General features: G+C 41.4%; 1 protein-coding gene across 1 annotated transcript in view; it reads right to left on the minus strand.

Annotated features, from left to right (window-relative positions):
* Window positions 1-687: 687 nt before the first annotated feature.
* LOC146556361 (SH3 domain-binding protein 4) overlaps window positions 688-16,084 on the minus strand; it is a 61,352-nt gene continuing 45,955 nt past the window's right edge. The window contains exons 4-5 of the mRNA XM_085249607.1: window positions 3,941-4,129; window positions 688-3,525 (exon numbers count right to left, since the gene is read on the minus strand). Coding sequence (XP_085105733.1) covers window positions 3,301-3,525; window positions 3,941-4,129 — 414 coding nt within the window. The 3' untranslated portion in view covers window positions 688-3,300. The remainder of the gene's footprint in view (window positions 3,526-3,940; window positions 4,130-16,084) is intronic.

Here is a 16,084-nt window from a genome sequence, read left to right on the forward strand (position 1 = left end):
ATGTCAAAGAGACGTAAAACAGCAAAAGGCAGAAAAATCAAAAAACTTTACCTTTACCACCAAAGTAACTTTCCAGGAAGTTATACTTATAAAGTCTGTGCCGTCCGTTCCAAAATTCCAGTATTCTCCAGTACATTTATGTTGAGGAATTTTTGAGTTCTATATGCCTCTCCTTTAAAGTCTCTAGTTAAAATCCTCAGTCCAGATAGTCTTTTATTTGGTGGGGACTACACTTGATTACCAAGACGGGCATGTCACTGCAGACTATGGTCTTTTCACAGATGGCTGCTAAAACTCACTCATCAACTGATGACAAAATTCATTTCATACTGACCCAAGTGGACCCCAGTAAATTTGCAGTTGTGGAAACTATAAAAGCCTTCCTGGTCATCTACACTGGTGATTTGCTCTATGCACGTGATCAAGAACCTCCAGCCCCCATCTTTAAGAAAATGGACAGTATAATGAGAGCAGTTCAACAATGAGAACAGGGACTGGTACATATCATCGACCCTTTTTCATGCTACCTGAGCCTCCCTTCTAGTTTCTCTTGGTCTTGCAATGTATAGCCAGAAACTACCCAGAATCTCTCCTGCATCCCCACCACCTTCAACTGCACACTTTCTCAGCCATTGTTTTTTTTCCACAAACAGAGCACTGATAACACCTGAAACATGACGGCCTGTCTCCCATGCTTCAGATAAGGAGTTTCCTGACTGTGGTGCCGTTTGTTGGTGATGGTGGTGGGGGTGAGGGGGTTGTTTGCGCAGCCAGCAGCAAGTCAATTCTCACGAATGTCGTGTACAAATATTTACATTTTATTTAGAGTCTCTTCCGTAAAAGTATGCAGTCACAAAAAAGGTTTTCAACTCAACACTGGCTGTGTCACTAGCACATTATACAGTATGCAGCACTGGGACGAAAGCTAGAGAAGCTTTGATAGACAGTGTCATTACAACAGTGGTCTCAACATTGTACATGGTTATTTGTGTGGAGCTCTACTTATTTTTGGCAAGCTTTATAAAAAACACAGAAAGAAAAAAAAACAGATTTTGCATAACAAAGATGAGAGAGTTCAGAACTAAGAGGTGCGAGTTTGGTTACTATATGGAGGTACAGGCTCAAGGTAATCGTTAATCAAGACATAAATCCTTGATGGACCAATCCTAACACTCAGTCAGTGTTCTTGATTGTTTAGTTTACTGTGACCCATATTTCAGCCAGTCAGTTTAAGGTCCGCATTACGCAGGACACAGTGAATCATGCCCCATCTCCACTGTCCCCCTTCCATCTCTCTACTTTGTGCTTTTAGGGCTAAACATGCTTCACTTTTCTCCCCATAATTTCGCCAGTGCTCTTCTCCTCAACTTTACTTTATCCTGAAATAAAATTAGCATCTAAACCCCACTTGCAGAACCACACACTTCATCATGATACTACCGTTTAGTAGAACAAAAGCACTCTCCCAAAGCACAATGCAATGCAGCTCATTAAATTTATTCTGTTTTGAGTCATTCTGGAGCAAAGTTACAAAGTTTGCTCTCACAAACCTAGCAGTTATTTAAGGTGAACCAATTATACTATTCCCTTTTTTTTCTTTGAAAGTGGTCGTTACTAACAATGAACACGGCCAAGGTTTCAGATAATGAGGTCAGCATATGTAGAAGGAATCCCTGTGTGTCAAAAGCTCAGGCGTCATGCTACTCTAAATACTCTTTCAGACATTTTATTTTTACTTTTGGTGCTTTTTTAATGTCATATGCTCACATCTCAGGCTATGAGGATAGAAGCTCCACCTATCTGCTGTTCATGCTTTCTTTATGAGGGGCAGCCAATCAGAGGAAAGTTGGCTTAAAGAGGTGAACAGAGAGCAAAAGTAGCTTGTTTCAGACAGAGGAGGAACTGAGGGGCTGCAGAAAGGCCATGTATGAACTCACGAAATGCTACTTGAAATTAAATGAGGTCCACTCTGAAACAGAGATTTTCAGATGCAAGTCACATGCATCCTGTCAAAGTTCCTTTAAAAGAGAGTCTCATAACTTAACAATTCATTTGAAATGCCTCCAGGCACTTATTTGGGTGAGATAGAGGCAAAAGACCTGCTGTGGTGATCCATAAGATTTGAGTGGATTATCTAAATTAACTTAGATTTCAATGATCTGCAGGGAATAAACACTACACTACCCACTTGATTTAAAAAATGATTCTGTCTGATTCTGTCCGAAAATAATGTTTTAAACAGCCCGCCACAGTTTGACTTCTACTACCATCTTGTCTGCTGCACAATTTTTGCACAGATTTTAATTCAGGACTCTTTGAGAGACCTTTCTCTCCCACAGGCGGGCACGATGCATTCACACTCCTCACACAAACTGGACTGTGGCGGGTTAAGCATGCTCAAATTGCCTAACGGGAGTGCATTCTAAGTCAAACATGGACTGTGGATGTCCATGTCTGACATTCTGAGTTTTGGAAAGGTTGGGACAAGTTGAGTGAACTAGAACAAAGTGAGTATGGCTCAGGTCGAGGGTGATTTATCAATTGATGTTTAGAAGGTCAAGTTTGTTACAATAAATTTAATCAGAAAACAATATAACATTTTTTAGGAGGCCAAAACTCAAAAGATGATTTAAAACTGACACAAGGGTTTTAAATTTTGCTGAAACTAAATTATCAGTTTAAATCTAATAAATCCATTGATTCATGTTCTACAAAAACACTGCGCGTTTCAGTGTAAAACTGAGTGTAGAATCTTCAGTCTCAGATCTTCGAAAATAGAGGACACCAAAATATTTGGATCACTGAAATTTGAAGGACTGCAGTGAGGGAGAAGCTGAAGACAGACCAAAGGTGATGCTTCTTCTTCTTAATGTATAAATAAATAGAACAGATCTGACACGTGAGGATACGAGGATACAATATCTAAAAATGTCTTTTCTTAATAAAAATGTCTGTCTTGGCATTCAATCCACAGATCTTAACCAAATGGTTGCTTAAAAAACTGCTGTGCCATAATAAGACTACAAAAATACATAACTGTGCAAGACTGAAGCTATTAAAAGAGTCTCTGTGAATACTGCAAGCTCCATAGAGCACTGTATTGTTTGCTGGGGACGTGGGGCCTGTCTGGTGATGTTGCCCTGGGCACGAAGAGCTGAAGGCAACGCTGCAGGAACGACAGCAGTAGTGGCATTCAGAGTGAGCAAACAGCTGATATGCAGCATTTCAAACGTTGCAATTTCAAAAAAAAAAAATTGCTCCTGAAGAGCAAGGTGTGCTGGTGTGGGGCAATGCTTGGGTTCAGATGGCATAGTCATCCTGAGCAGAGGGGCTGAAGGCGGAGCTCCGCAGGACATCCAAGCAGTTGACCAGGATGAGCGTGCCGGTCAGGTGCTTCCAGCGTTTGGTGATGGGGTTCTTCATCTTGTCCAGGCCCATGTGAAGCTCTTGGATCACATCCCTGTAGCTATCGCCAATCTGAGCTGCCCACGTGACCAGGAAGTCGTATGCCGGCTTCCACATGGCCTGCAGACAAGAAGAGAAACAAACGTGTCATGATCTCCTGGGACACTGACATGTCGGAAAACTGTCACCGGCTGACAGAATGATACAGATGCACTCGGTCCACTTGTGATTTTGACAGAAGGGAAAAGTGAAACATTTGTATTTCTCAAGATGTGTCACTGTTCCTTTAAAACACAATAATCAGGTCAGGAATCACCTACACTTTCAGCTGCTTAGGTCAGCTGATTTCATCCTCTGAGAAACATGAATGTCTTAATGTTACAGATTCAAACAGACAAGCAAATAACTGAATGTTCAGTCCTAAAACATAATAAAGCTGATCAGGCTTGTACAGAATGGATTTGTTGTTTTTGCCAGTTGCAACTGAAGTTGTTGTTGTGTGAAATCTTTTTTTGGGATGTTAGGACACGCATACCTCGCTGTCCACCACCCCGTTCTTGTCACGGTGTGGTGCCTCGTAAGCATCCATTTGTTGGCGCGAAATCTTGACGAGCCTCTCGGCCATCTCCCTCCAGCGGCCGGCTACCTCCACGGCAGTGGTGAGCAGGACAAAGTCCATCACCAGTCGGGCTACAAGACCCTGACAGTCCATCTTCAACAGGGCCTGCAGAGAAAGGAGAGGGAGAAGATTTCAGATGTGGGTTCTAAATAAATTATTCACCTTTGAGTGATGGAGGTCGATTCAGAATCAATTCCTGATTCTGAAGAATTCTGGTTTGGAATCAGTGTTTAATTTCATTTCATTTCATTTCAATTCAATTCAATTTTATTTATATAGTGCCAAATCACAACAACAGTTGCCTTAAGGCGCTTTATATTGTAAGGTAGACCCTACAATAATACACACAACATGAACATACATACAGTGTGTTCACAAAAAGTCTGTTTAAGGTGCAAAGTGACCAGACGCCAGACAGAAGTCACCCTTTACAAAGATACAATTAATAAATAAATGCACATCTAGAGGTTTCAGTTTTTTCCACAGCTGGCCTCTCTAAACCACTGCAAATCTCAGCTTTGTGCAATTTTTACGAACTTCGTGTTGGATGTAGAAGTAAGAACCCTGTGTTGCTTCAGTAGCATATTTATGACATGAGGAATGCAGCAGCTCAACACTGATACACACAGGATCCAATATGAGATCCAGTACACAACAATGTTCTTACAAAATTCCCCAGTCTGGTCAAAAATGTCTCTGGTCTTTTACCACGTTCATGATGTAGTTGGGTCTAAATGAACAGTAATTATCTGACTTTCTTCTAACCAAAAATAGGACAACTGAGGACAGAGAGAATACAAACTAGGAAAGAAAAATGCATGATGCTAAAGTGACTCCTGTTTGTTTGAATTTAACTGGTTTGGACAGGAGCCCGGCCCCTCCCATCAGCCCCTGCAACCTCTCTGTCTCTGTCAATTCTGCCCAGATGACTGGTGATTGTGGGAAAACTAAAGACTGCGGAGACTCGCTGTGTTCCTACGGCGGAGAGGACCTGCAGCACGTCAGAGCAGATTTGCAAATCCAAATGAATCTCATGCAAATAAGTGCATTTCCACTAATGTGTGCTGACTTTATGAGTACACTTGTGAAGACAGTGTATTCTAGAGGCTTATATCCATTTATGGAGAAATTTTCATAAAATGAGTTGCAAAGTGTTTTTTCAGCTTTATTTTGATAGATACAGTGAAGAAGGGTCAGGAAAGCAGGGGAAGACATGTGGTAGAAGGCCACGGGTTGGACTCGAACCCGGGCTGCTCTCAGCAGTGTGGCATGTGGTCGCCACATGGGGGGGGGGGGGGGGGGGGTTTACACCTGGAGTGCTAATCTTCAAGCAGTGCAAGTTAAGAACTAAGTCTGAATCCTGCCCTTTACAGAAGCTAGAGGGCCCAACAGCACTGATATTAACTTTAGGCCCAACAGTTTGATGTTGCCGTGCTGGTTCCAGGTTTGTGCCAACAACACTGATCTCTTTTTGATAGAAATGCATGGAAACTGTTTCAGACTATATCACCAAATGAGGAACGAAAACTTTCTATTCTGAGTGTCCTCACAAAGACAGAAGTGTCAGCACACACTCGGATGCAGCCTTTGACTTGCAGGCTCAACAGAGCGTAGGTGAGTTTAAAGCTCCACTTTGGACCTCAGCTGGATGTGCAGGAATGTGTGGAACGACAGGATATTGGGGGGGGGGGACGGGAGACTGGGGGAGGGGGTAAGGAATGCAGATGTCATGCTCCAGCAGCCTCTCTCGCTCTGAGAGAAGACCAGAGGATGAGATAGCGGCAGCTGGGGGCCAATCAGACGGCGTTTTGCTGTTCTGCTGGAATGCTGATCTGTCGCCACATTACATCAAAGACAGAGAAGCAAACTGAGTCGATCAGACACTTCTGGACAAAATCTGCAGCTAAAGTTTGATTTGGACTTTGAGTGACAGACAGAATCACGCAATGTTTGTTTGGTATTTTTCTGGATATCTTTGTGAATGTTAAGGGGAAGAGGATTTTAGCAATACAAGCACCTGTTTCCTTGCTAGATAACAACAGGAAATTCCTGCCAAAATAAAGGAGAACACTTCCTGTCTCAACACAACTTTAAGTCTCTAACAATATTAGAATTTGTTTACTGAGGCAGAAACTGTTGGACTGACAAAGTCCAGCAAACATTAGGAAAATAAACACATATTTATTGTATTTCGTAGGTTCAGAGTTTTTAATTTTATTAACAAGGCGAGTTTAACTGAGATGTTATTATTTTGCTGTATACTGGTATTTTAATGTTTAACTTTTTAACGTATTTCCAATAAAAGAGAATAAGCATTCCCACTCTGGACAAGGAACTTTATGAAAGCACACAAGAACAGAAAATAAACACATGACACAATAAATATAAAAAGAAGTGAGTGGTCACTAAAAAGATAAAAATGCAACAGCACAAAAACCAAGAACAATGAGCTAACACACCACCCTGTGTCCTGCCGCAGAGCACACAGCCACGCGGTGACCAGGGACCGAGGAATTCCAATGAAGGCTCACAAGTTAGACGAATCTCAGCTTTGAGGTTGCAAGCTTGAAGCAACTACCAGTACAACAGGGTCACCAACAGCCACTTTATTACCAAATATAAGCTACACAGCAATGGCTAATAAGAAAATGACTTTACTTGTGGAGAAAGGGTTAAAGGGGTGCTCACACAGGATGACTTGATGCAGTGACGTGGTGACCACACACCATACAAGTCAGCGACATTTAAGCCCCTTTTCAATTAGAACCTACTCAGATCAACTCGCCACGGTTTTCAGGGTTTTCCATTAGGTTACAGTACCTGGGACGAGGTCGTTTTTAGTACCTGCTCAGCTAGGGTTCCAAGCAATCCAAATAGGTACTAAATTCTGACGTCATCAGACTGCATGGCACTGATTGGCTGGTCAGCAGTGTTGGTCAAATTACTTGAAAAAGTAATCAGTAACTAATTACTGATTACTTCCCCCAAAAAGTAATCCCGTTACTTTACTGATTACTTATTTTCAAAAGTAATTAATTACTTAGTTACTTAATTACTTTTTAAAAACACGATTTACAACCTGAATAGGTGATAAAGCCATAGATCTTTCAGCCCAATTCTACTTTTTCTACATAATCCATCATACAAAATGTAATCAAATGGAAAAGTCTCTTTTTTTAACTTGTTTTATCAGTTTTAATCTTTTAACTTTATGCATCAAGCAAAAATTTAATTATATGCAACATTCTCTGACTTGAATAAATTAGTTTAACATTTAAACCTATTTTCTGCACATTCCAGCACATAAAATAAAAAAGTTTTTGTGTTTACACTCACTCTTTCAAATAGATGCACGTAAAACACAGCAGAAAATAAATAAAGTCAAAGACTCAGCGGTCCTGTTGCTCTTTTTTCACCTGTAAAGCAGGACTGCGGTAGGCGGAGGTTTACCCTGGTGCAGGTGTGCCGCGGTCAGTTGAAGAATCCGCGAGTTTCTCTGTGAGTTTCCCATTACGTCGTTGCGCACTTTTTATGGAATCAAACTCAAAGTAAGGTCAGTACTTCCACGCTTTAAACGCTGCACGCTCATACTCTCTCCCACAATCGATATGTGATCCATTGTTGATCTGCACACAGCTGTTGTCACTAACGGCGCACTCGCTTACGTCACTGTCATGAGACATTCTCGCAAAAAAATCACGGTTTTAGTAACGCAATAACGCAGCGTTCCTACGGGAAAGTAACGGTAATCTAATTACAGTTTTTGCAATAGTAATCCCTTACTTTACTCGTTACTTGAAAAAAGTAATCAGATTACAGTAACACGTTACAAGTAACGCGTTACTGCCCATCTCTGCTGGTCAGTAGTGTCACTCGATGAGTCATGAGAGCGTCTCGTTGACGAAAACCAATTTTGAAACTCGACAAGGGAAATGGCTACAAAAAACAACGCTGTGGTCCCTGAGTCTGACGAAAAGCAACAGACTGAGCAGCAGGTATATATTCGCTTCGATATCCACCTTTGTTGTAGCGTTCATCTTGCACATTTATTGTGACGCACAGACAAGCATGCAAACAAGGTACTCCTGGGTTGTAATGGAAAACCAGTCGATCCGAGTCGAGTAGGTACTAATGAAAAAGAGGCTTTCGCAACTTCAGGGAATGAAATAACTGCTGTCAGCGCAAAGTGGGCGGCTCCAGAATTAATGTTTTCATAGCTTGAAGTCAAGTAATTGAAGCAACTACCAACAAGAGTAAAGGATACTGCTGATTGACATATGAAAGGTTGGTATATAGATTAGGGGGTTACCTAGGCTGCTTACTGTATGTCTGGATTGTCCCCTAGCAACCACATATCAGCTACAAAGCAATGCTGAGTGAGCTAATCACTTGCTGTTCCACAGGGGCATCTGAACTGAATGTGAATGACTGAAGCAGCCTACCTGCTGGTGCTACCTTCCCTACCATTGGCGACCCAGTATGTGTTAGGGTTGGAGGTAGGGTTTCTTTAACAACCACCCCTTTTTAAAAGTCCGAAACTTAATTCAAAATGCAACATCTTCTAGTTTCTGAAAATGTGCCTATTTAGCATGTTGCTAAAACAATAAAACCCAATAAAACTGTGTCTGGAGCTGCTCCAGCATTACAATAAAACCCTTAATCTAACACTAGACAGGTTACTGGCCACCTGATAGACCTTATCACACTTTTCTAGAGTAGTAGCACAGTGGTGTAATAACTGTCGGCTGTAGCAATGGTCCTTATAATGACCACCCGGTCCATTACAGGCATTATCATGCCTATAATGGACTGAGTGGTCAGTAATCCTTCAGTCTGTGAGGATTTTCTGCTTTACATTTTAAACTTTAAGTGTTATTTTAAGTAAAACTTGAATGTTGCTGCTTCAAAGTTTTATGTTGGTAAGCCAAAAACCAGCATTTTAAGTAAACATGCTACAAACCCTATCTTACATGTGATCTGTAATGCTGGAGCAGCTCCAGACACAGTACAGGTTCTATGAATGTTTTTTCCCTGCAGTAATGAGGTCTATTTCACTGTTTGAGTTTAAAGAAGATGTTCAAAGAAGATGTTCTGTGGATCCGCACTTTGGTCTCTTTTTGGAGCGTCTTGGTGGTTGGAAATCTTCTCCTTGCTGTAAATTTTTGATGGCGTGTTGTAAAGTATTTATCACAGAGCGTGGCTCCCTCACGAGTCACCGAGTCTGATTCTAAACTAATAATTGCACTGCAGAAGGCCGAGCTGGGCACACTGTCATTATTGCCATTTAAAAAGCTTCTATGTAGTGGGATAATACTCTGCCTCTATAGAGGAATCAACTACTGTGCTGCGTTTTTCCAAAATGTCAGCTGCTTTATGTGTTATAGGACTCTCTGAATGTTTGTGTGTGTGTTTGTTAAATGCCACCGAGTTTGTTTCACTAGCTCAGCAATCAGTGCTCTGAAGCCCTGCAGCTCTCCCTGCTGCATAAATCATCTGCTTGTCAAAATGAGAAGAAAATTCCTCCAGACATATTTTCAGAGATAACGGCGGTGTGGAAACGAACGAAGCGGGTGGTTTCGGTGTCTGTTGTTACACACCAAAACACACACACAAACACACAGAGAGAGAGAGGGTGCCTTTAGACCTGTAGAAAACAACCAAACTAAAGCAATGACAATTTTGATAAATGATTTGTTTCTTCCATTGTCCTGTTGCAGTTCTTTTCCCCTCACCTAGAAAACTGACAGTCAATCTCTCCACTTCAATCTCCTCTTTATTATTTTTCTATCCCATCTTCATTTTCCATCTGACTTCCTCCACCTCACCCATTTGCAGCCTCTGTGCTCTATCTTTGGCACACTTCTTTCTTTCTTGTCTGTTCTTTCTCATCTCTTTACCACTTTGCGAGCAGTGGTATCAGCCTCAAAAACTAAAACATTGGAGAGACTGGAGAGCCCAGCTGCTGGTTTTTACCCTGCATCTGAACTCTCCTAATTCTTAAGTAACTCCCCCCAAAAAGGCAGAATCTCCTGAGAGTAAGCGAGCTGTTGTTCAGACAGTTATTCCAGAAGCAGCAACTCACCACACCCAACCACTGAAGGAGGGGGAGGAAGAGGAAGTGGAGGGAGGAAAAAAAAGAGGAAGGAGGCCAGGGATGGGGGAAAAAAAACCCTAGATTGATCTGTGTACAAAAATGGCATAGCAGAGCGCAAATTGCATATAATGGGCCTCGCCATTTTTCAGAGCCTTCCTCCAGAAATAGGATGTTATTATTATTCCCAAGCTCGATTTGCTCCACTGATCTCACTGCAAGTAATTCAGTGGGGTCAGATGTTCAGCTGCAGAACTGAGTGAGAGCTTTGAAATGAAAATCCCCTTTTAGCTCTGAGATACAACAGAGGTCCCCCGCCCCCCATGTGGTCCCACGCCTCAAGATCTTGTGGAATTTCTACACCGGCATCTGACTGAAAGGAAGAACAGGACGTGGGGTTTCTTTGGTGCTGAACAGAAGACATTCAGCTGAAAGAGCAAAGCTCACAGTCTTTTTTTAAGGGTGACAGAAGGAAATGTGTTTATTACATACTAAACTTAGTGAGCCAATACAAAATTCTCTTTGTATTTGATGCTTTATGTTGAAACAATGGAAACTTTTCTTTTGATTTTCCTGTTGTTGGGTCAGAATTAGAGCTTAAACGATTAATCCTATGACCTCTAAGTGACCGTAACCCTCATGGTCTTCCAAAGTCTGGAAATCAGGGGGCAAGCAAAGTAATCATTCAAACTGACATGCATCATAATTTAATTATTTTACAAAAGTCCTTGTTGCTTTACATAGAGTTTCAGAGATCAGGTTGATCAGTGATTACTTGCACAGCAGACGGTTCATCTAGTCCAGGGGTCCCCAACTCCAGGCCTTGAGGGCAGGTGTCCTGCAGTTATTAGATGTGTCTGTGATCCAACACAGCTGATTCAAATGGCTACGTTACCTCCTCAACATGTCTTGCAGTTCTCCAGAGGCCTAGTAATGAACTAATCATTTGATTCAGGTGTGTAGACCCAGGGTGAGATCTAAAACCTGCAGGACACCGGCCCTCGAGGCCTGGAGTTGGGGACCCCTGATCTAGTCCTTTGACTTTTTGGGGACTTACCTAAGCTGTACTTGGCCTTTTACCAAGAGTCAGGTGGGACAGACTTCATCCCCACTGGACTAGTTAACAATAGAGACTGATGGATGTTTAGAATATTAATATTATGAGTGACATAATAATAATAATAATGGATTGGATTTATATAGCGCTTTTCAAGGCACCCAAAGCGCTTTACAATACCACTATTCATTCACTCTCACATTCATACACTGGTGGAGGCAAGCTACGGTTGTAGCCACAGCTGCCCTGGGGCAGACTGACAGAAGCGAGGCTGCCATATCGCGCCATCGGCCCCTCTGGCCAACATATGAAATCATAAAGGACTGATTGTGGTGGGAATTCAGTATTTTTGTGTACTGTGTGAAAGGATTGAAAGCTAGAAGATGTGTGTGGCATCAAAGACCTTTCGCATACCATAAATTGTTTTGAGCAACCACCTATCCCACATGCTCTCATAAGCCATGAAATTCAGAATCAGAATACTTAAATTTTCGACTTTTTGATCATTTCTCACACCACAGTACGGACGTTGGTTTCTGTTACTCTATGTCAAACAGTAATAGAAACCAGTGTCATGTTTTTGTTATTGAAACTATGATATATCTCTTGACAATGTTGCTGTGAATGGATGTAGAAAAAAAAGACCTGAAAAAATCTCTAGATTACCGATAATATTACCATATTGTGATACTTGAATTTTTGTCAATACTTGAATTTTTTACTTGAATTCAAAACTTATTTGGTTGTACAGCTTTAATATGTTTTTCAGCCATTATAATTTTACAGTATTAAGAATAACATTTTGCATGGCTTCGTTAAATATACTGAAGCCACTTCACTATAACTGATTCTGAATAGTTTTGTACTCTTTCCATTTTTAGATTTGCCTGAGTTTGTATGGAAGTACCCTACTCATCTATGAGGCATTTATCTTGACCAGACTGATATGGTCCAGAGACCTCAATTACTTTGAGCAGGCACAGAGCAACCCTGAATCCTAATATCAGAGATGCATTTGAAAGTCCTGCATATCCACTGACAAGAAAAGAAAACTAACATCAGTGTTACTGAGGAAGCCAGCACTGACCTGCCACCATCGAGATGGAACCACAGAGATCGAAACACAAAAGCCTAATCAGACTTAAATGATGCTCAGAGGATATCTGGAGAAACCTCAAAAAATGTTACACATCATACTGGGAATACCTCACAAAGTTGCAAGGAGATTTTTTTTTTTTCACTCTTTCAATGAAAATGAACAAGCTGCCACAGAAAAGCCACAGCACACTCACATCAGTGTCCACACTGAAAAAGTCTGTGGAGTTGGTCTTTTCAGTCATTTAAAGACCCATTTTAAGAGCACCACAGGAGGTCCATCACACTCCACTACTTTCTTCAAAGTGATCACTGATGATAACGGCATGTAACACTGTTACATTTACTCTTGCATTACTACTGCAAATGACCATCAACAGAAGGTACTTTCAGCTGATCCCCTATTTCCCAAGAGGCCACCACAGTGGATGTATCCACATGTTGATTTGCCACATGTTTTTGCTCTTCCTCACATTTTACTCAGGCTTGGGAGAAGGACTAGGACTACAGCAATGTGAGACCCAGTCAGGCTGGGTTTGTTTGTACCCCTCGGAATCAAGCCAGGGGTCTTTCAGACGTAAGGTTAATGTGTTTAAGTAATAGACTTAGGTGTCTATACATTTCCCTTTAACCATCCAATCCTTGTCATAACATAAAATGACTGCATTTGCAAAATAATTTTAATAGTTGTAATAATACATGTTTTGTCATTGTCATTTATATTTCTAACACAAATGCTGGCAAATTATCATAAAAATTGGATTTAATCAGTTTCCACCTCTGTGTGGAAGAGAAAGACAGAAAGGTTATGACACTGACTTGTCAGAAAAACATTAAACATTTACAAGTTTATTCCCTCAGACTTTTATGATTTAGCTGCAGAGAGATTTTCCTAATATTTCTACTGCTTTAGCTATTTTCCATTAAAATGCACACTATTACTGCAAAGGCAAATCAATGTTGGCGAGTGAGTAAGCATCTAGCAGGCAGGTTTACAGTTTAGTGTAAAAACCTGAACGTGCCCAAACATCATGTTGAGGTTACAACAGGCCATGAGCAGATAAGGGGAGAGGAATGGAGTGAGTTAAAAAGAAACTTCAGGGGGAGTGCAGGACCGAGAGAGCCTGTTAAAACTTGTCCAGAATTTCTCAATCACACAGCACTCGGTTTAGGGCAACATAGTGTTGAAATCATGTAATTTTCTTATAACATCAATAAATATTGTTCAATTTTTTGACATGGGTGGGTCTCTACTAACCCCTGAGGGAGATGTCTCGCTCTTTGATATAAGTGTACTGTTATCAGGAAACCTTAATGTGTCTGAAGTATGTGAATCCCTTGCAACGCCCTAGAAAAGTAGCATTGCAACTTTAAAAAATAAAATGATTTAGGTTATATGTCAAAATTCAACTTTTCTGCTCTTTTTCTTAGGCTCACAGCAGTAGTATCTCCCAAAACATTAAATCTGAATGCTTGCATGGCATCTACAGCATTTTATTGAACATTAAGAAGTGCTGCTTGATAATAGCTTTGTACAATTTGAAACAAAGCATGAAAAATTAATAGAAACAACTACAGTTTATGACAAGACTGAAACTCTCAAGCTGCTGAAATTCCTTTTTAATCTAATTTCTTCGTGAACAGAATGCAACCAAATGACACTGAATGAATTTGGTGTCCAGCCCGACACTATGAAATCGTCTGCTGAGGTTTTCCTGCTGCTGTGGGTGAAGCACAGGAAAACACCAGCAGAATCAACACTGAGCTGAAAATGAAACCACGTCACATCATTTTCTCTCTTTGCTTTTCCATAACAGTTTCACAGGGAGGGTCTCACATGCACCGACATGCACACACAGATTAGCTACCAAAACATATAATAAAAAAATCTCAGATTACAACACACACACACAGAGGGAGAGTGACTTCATTCTCTGCTCCTGTATATATTTTCATAGGAAAAAACTAGCTGCCACTACATTATATCAGGCTTCTAATTCTCACTTATAGAACCTTTAACAGAAACTTGATTATACTTGGACCTAATTGCAGATTTCATGAAAAAAAATCAGAAAAGTTAGAAATCTGTGATTTTACACTGTGTCAGACATTTTTCATTCTACATCTCAATCTTTCCCCCCGACATATCTTTGTCACAAAACCCTTAGTGTCACGCTCTCTTGCTCTGGAGAGTGTTCTCGTGTGTGTGCAGGTTGCCGCCCTGGTGCATGGAAGTTAATAAGATTGTGAAGCAGCTGGATGCACACACCTCATGCCCATTCTTTATCACACTTCTGTGCTTTTAAAGGCAGGTTTCTCCCATCCACCTTCCCCAGCAAGTTCAGCTTCAGTAGCTGTAACATTAGACTCTTCTTTTCATGCTTTGGTTTTTTCACAAATACATACCCGCTGTTTTCATCTTTAGGAAACTCTTAGTGTGTGCTTCATACCCATGTGGCCCCCAAGAAGAATTCACAACTGACTTCCAAGCTAAACTGGAATTGGACTTTGATTATCAACCTACCTGCCTGCTTATCAGTTAGTTACCCTGCTTTCCTGCAGCAGAACAACAGCAGAACTCTGGCTCCTCTAGCTATGCTCACCACACCAACTCTCTCCTTTCTCTGGTCTCCAGAAGCCGATACAGACTTCCAAACCTGTCTATTCCCCCAGGTTTTTAGATTATTGATGTAGATGCCTCCCTTACTCAATCAATCTCCCAGAACATTGGCTCAGATGGTAAGCTACATCCTGTCTATCTTCATCTGAAAAGAACAACGATGTTGCCATTAAGCTAGCCCCAGAGGGAGTGGAAACATTGGTTCCTTCTTATTGGCAAAGCACACCTGATCCAGGTAACCAGCAGCAGGTAGGGCAGGGATATCTTAAAAACAAGCAGGATGCTGGCCTTCGAGGACTGGAGCTTGACACCCCAGCTCTAAGAGGTCGAGTCCTTGTCATGCTGTGTAGGGACTGTTTGTGGGTGTTCTAAATTTCCTTTTACCTATTGCTTGAAATCCAGGGATGTAATACCAGACACAGATTCCCAAAGAATGTCCCGATGCTCCTCCCATAAATATGGGTGAACTAACATGGAGAGACTGACATGAAGCCACAGTCAACCAAGACCAGACAACATGATCCAGACATAGGAGGAGGCCCTCCCAACTGTCTTTATGTTCCCTCCTCCATACACTCTCAAGTAATCCAATGGGCTCAATGCTGTGAGATTTGCATGCCAGCCTCGAGTGAGTTGAACCAGAAACTTTATTAAACAAACATTCTGATGGTCTGCTCTGGAAAGGGAGGTTTATTCTTATGTGTCAGCCTGCTCGGTCTATGCCTTAAATAAATCTTTCCTACAACCCCCATCAGATCAATTATAACCTCTGGACCCTACTAGAGCAGGGCAATATGACCAAAAATATTTATTACGATATACATTTGAAAATTTGCGATAACGATATAACTGACAATATACACTCAACAAAAATATAAACGCAACACTTTTGTTTTTGCTCCCATTCCCCATGGGATGGATGTAGAGACCTAAAATTCATTCCAGATACACAATATAACCATCCCTCCCAAACAGTGGTCACAAATCAGTCCAAACGTGTGGTAGTGGGCACATCTGCTATATTGAGATAATCCATCCCACCTCACAGGTGTGCCACATCAGGATGCTGATCTGACATCATGAGTAGTGCACAGGTGTACCTCAGACTGCCCACAACAAAAGGCCACCCTGGAATGTGCAGTTTTTTGTGCTATTGGGGGTCTGGGGACCCAGAACCGGTCAGTATCTGGTGTGACC

Source organism: Mchenga conophoros, linkage group LG16 (genome assembly GCF_057382185.1).
Source record: "Mchenga conophoros isolate Kocher_MC1m ecotype Shallow Benthic linkage group LG16, M_conophoros_male_GT1.1, whole genome shotgun sequence".
NCBI lineage: Eukaryota > Metazoa > Chordata > Actinopteri > Cichliformes > Cichlidae > Mchenga > Mchenga conophoros.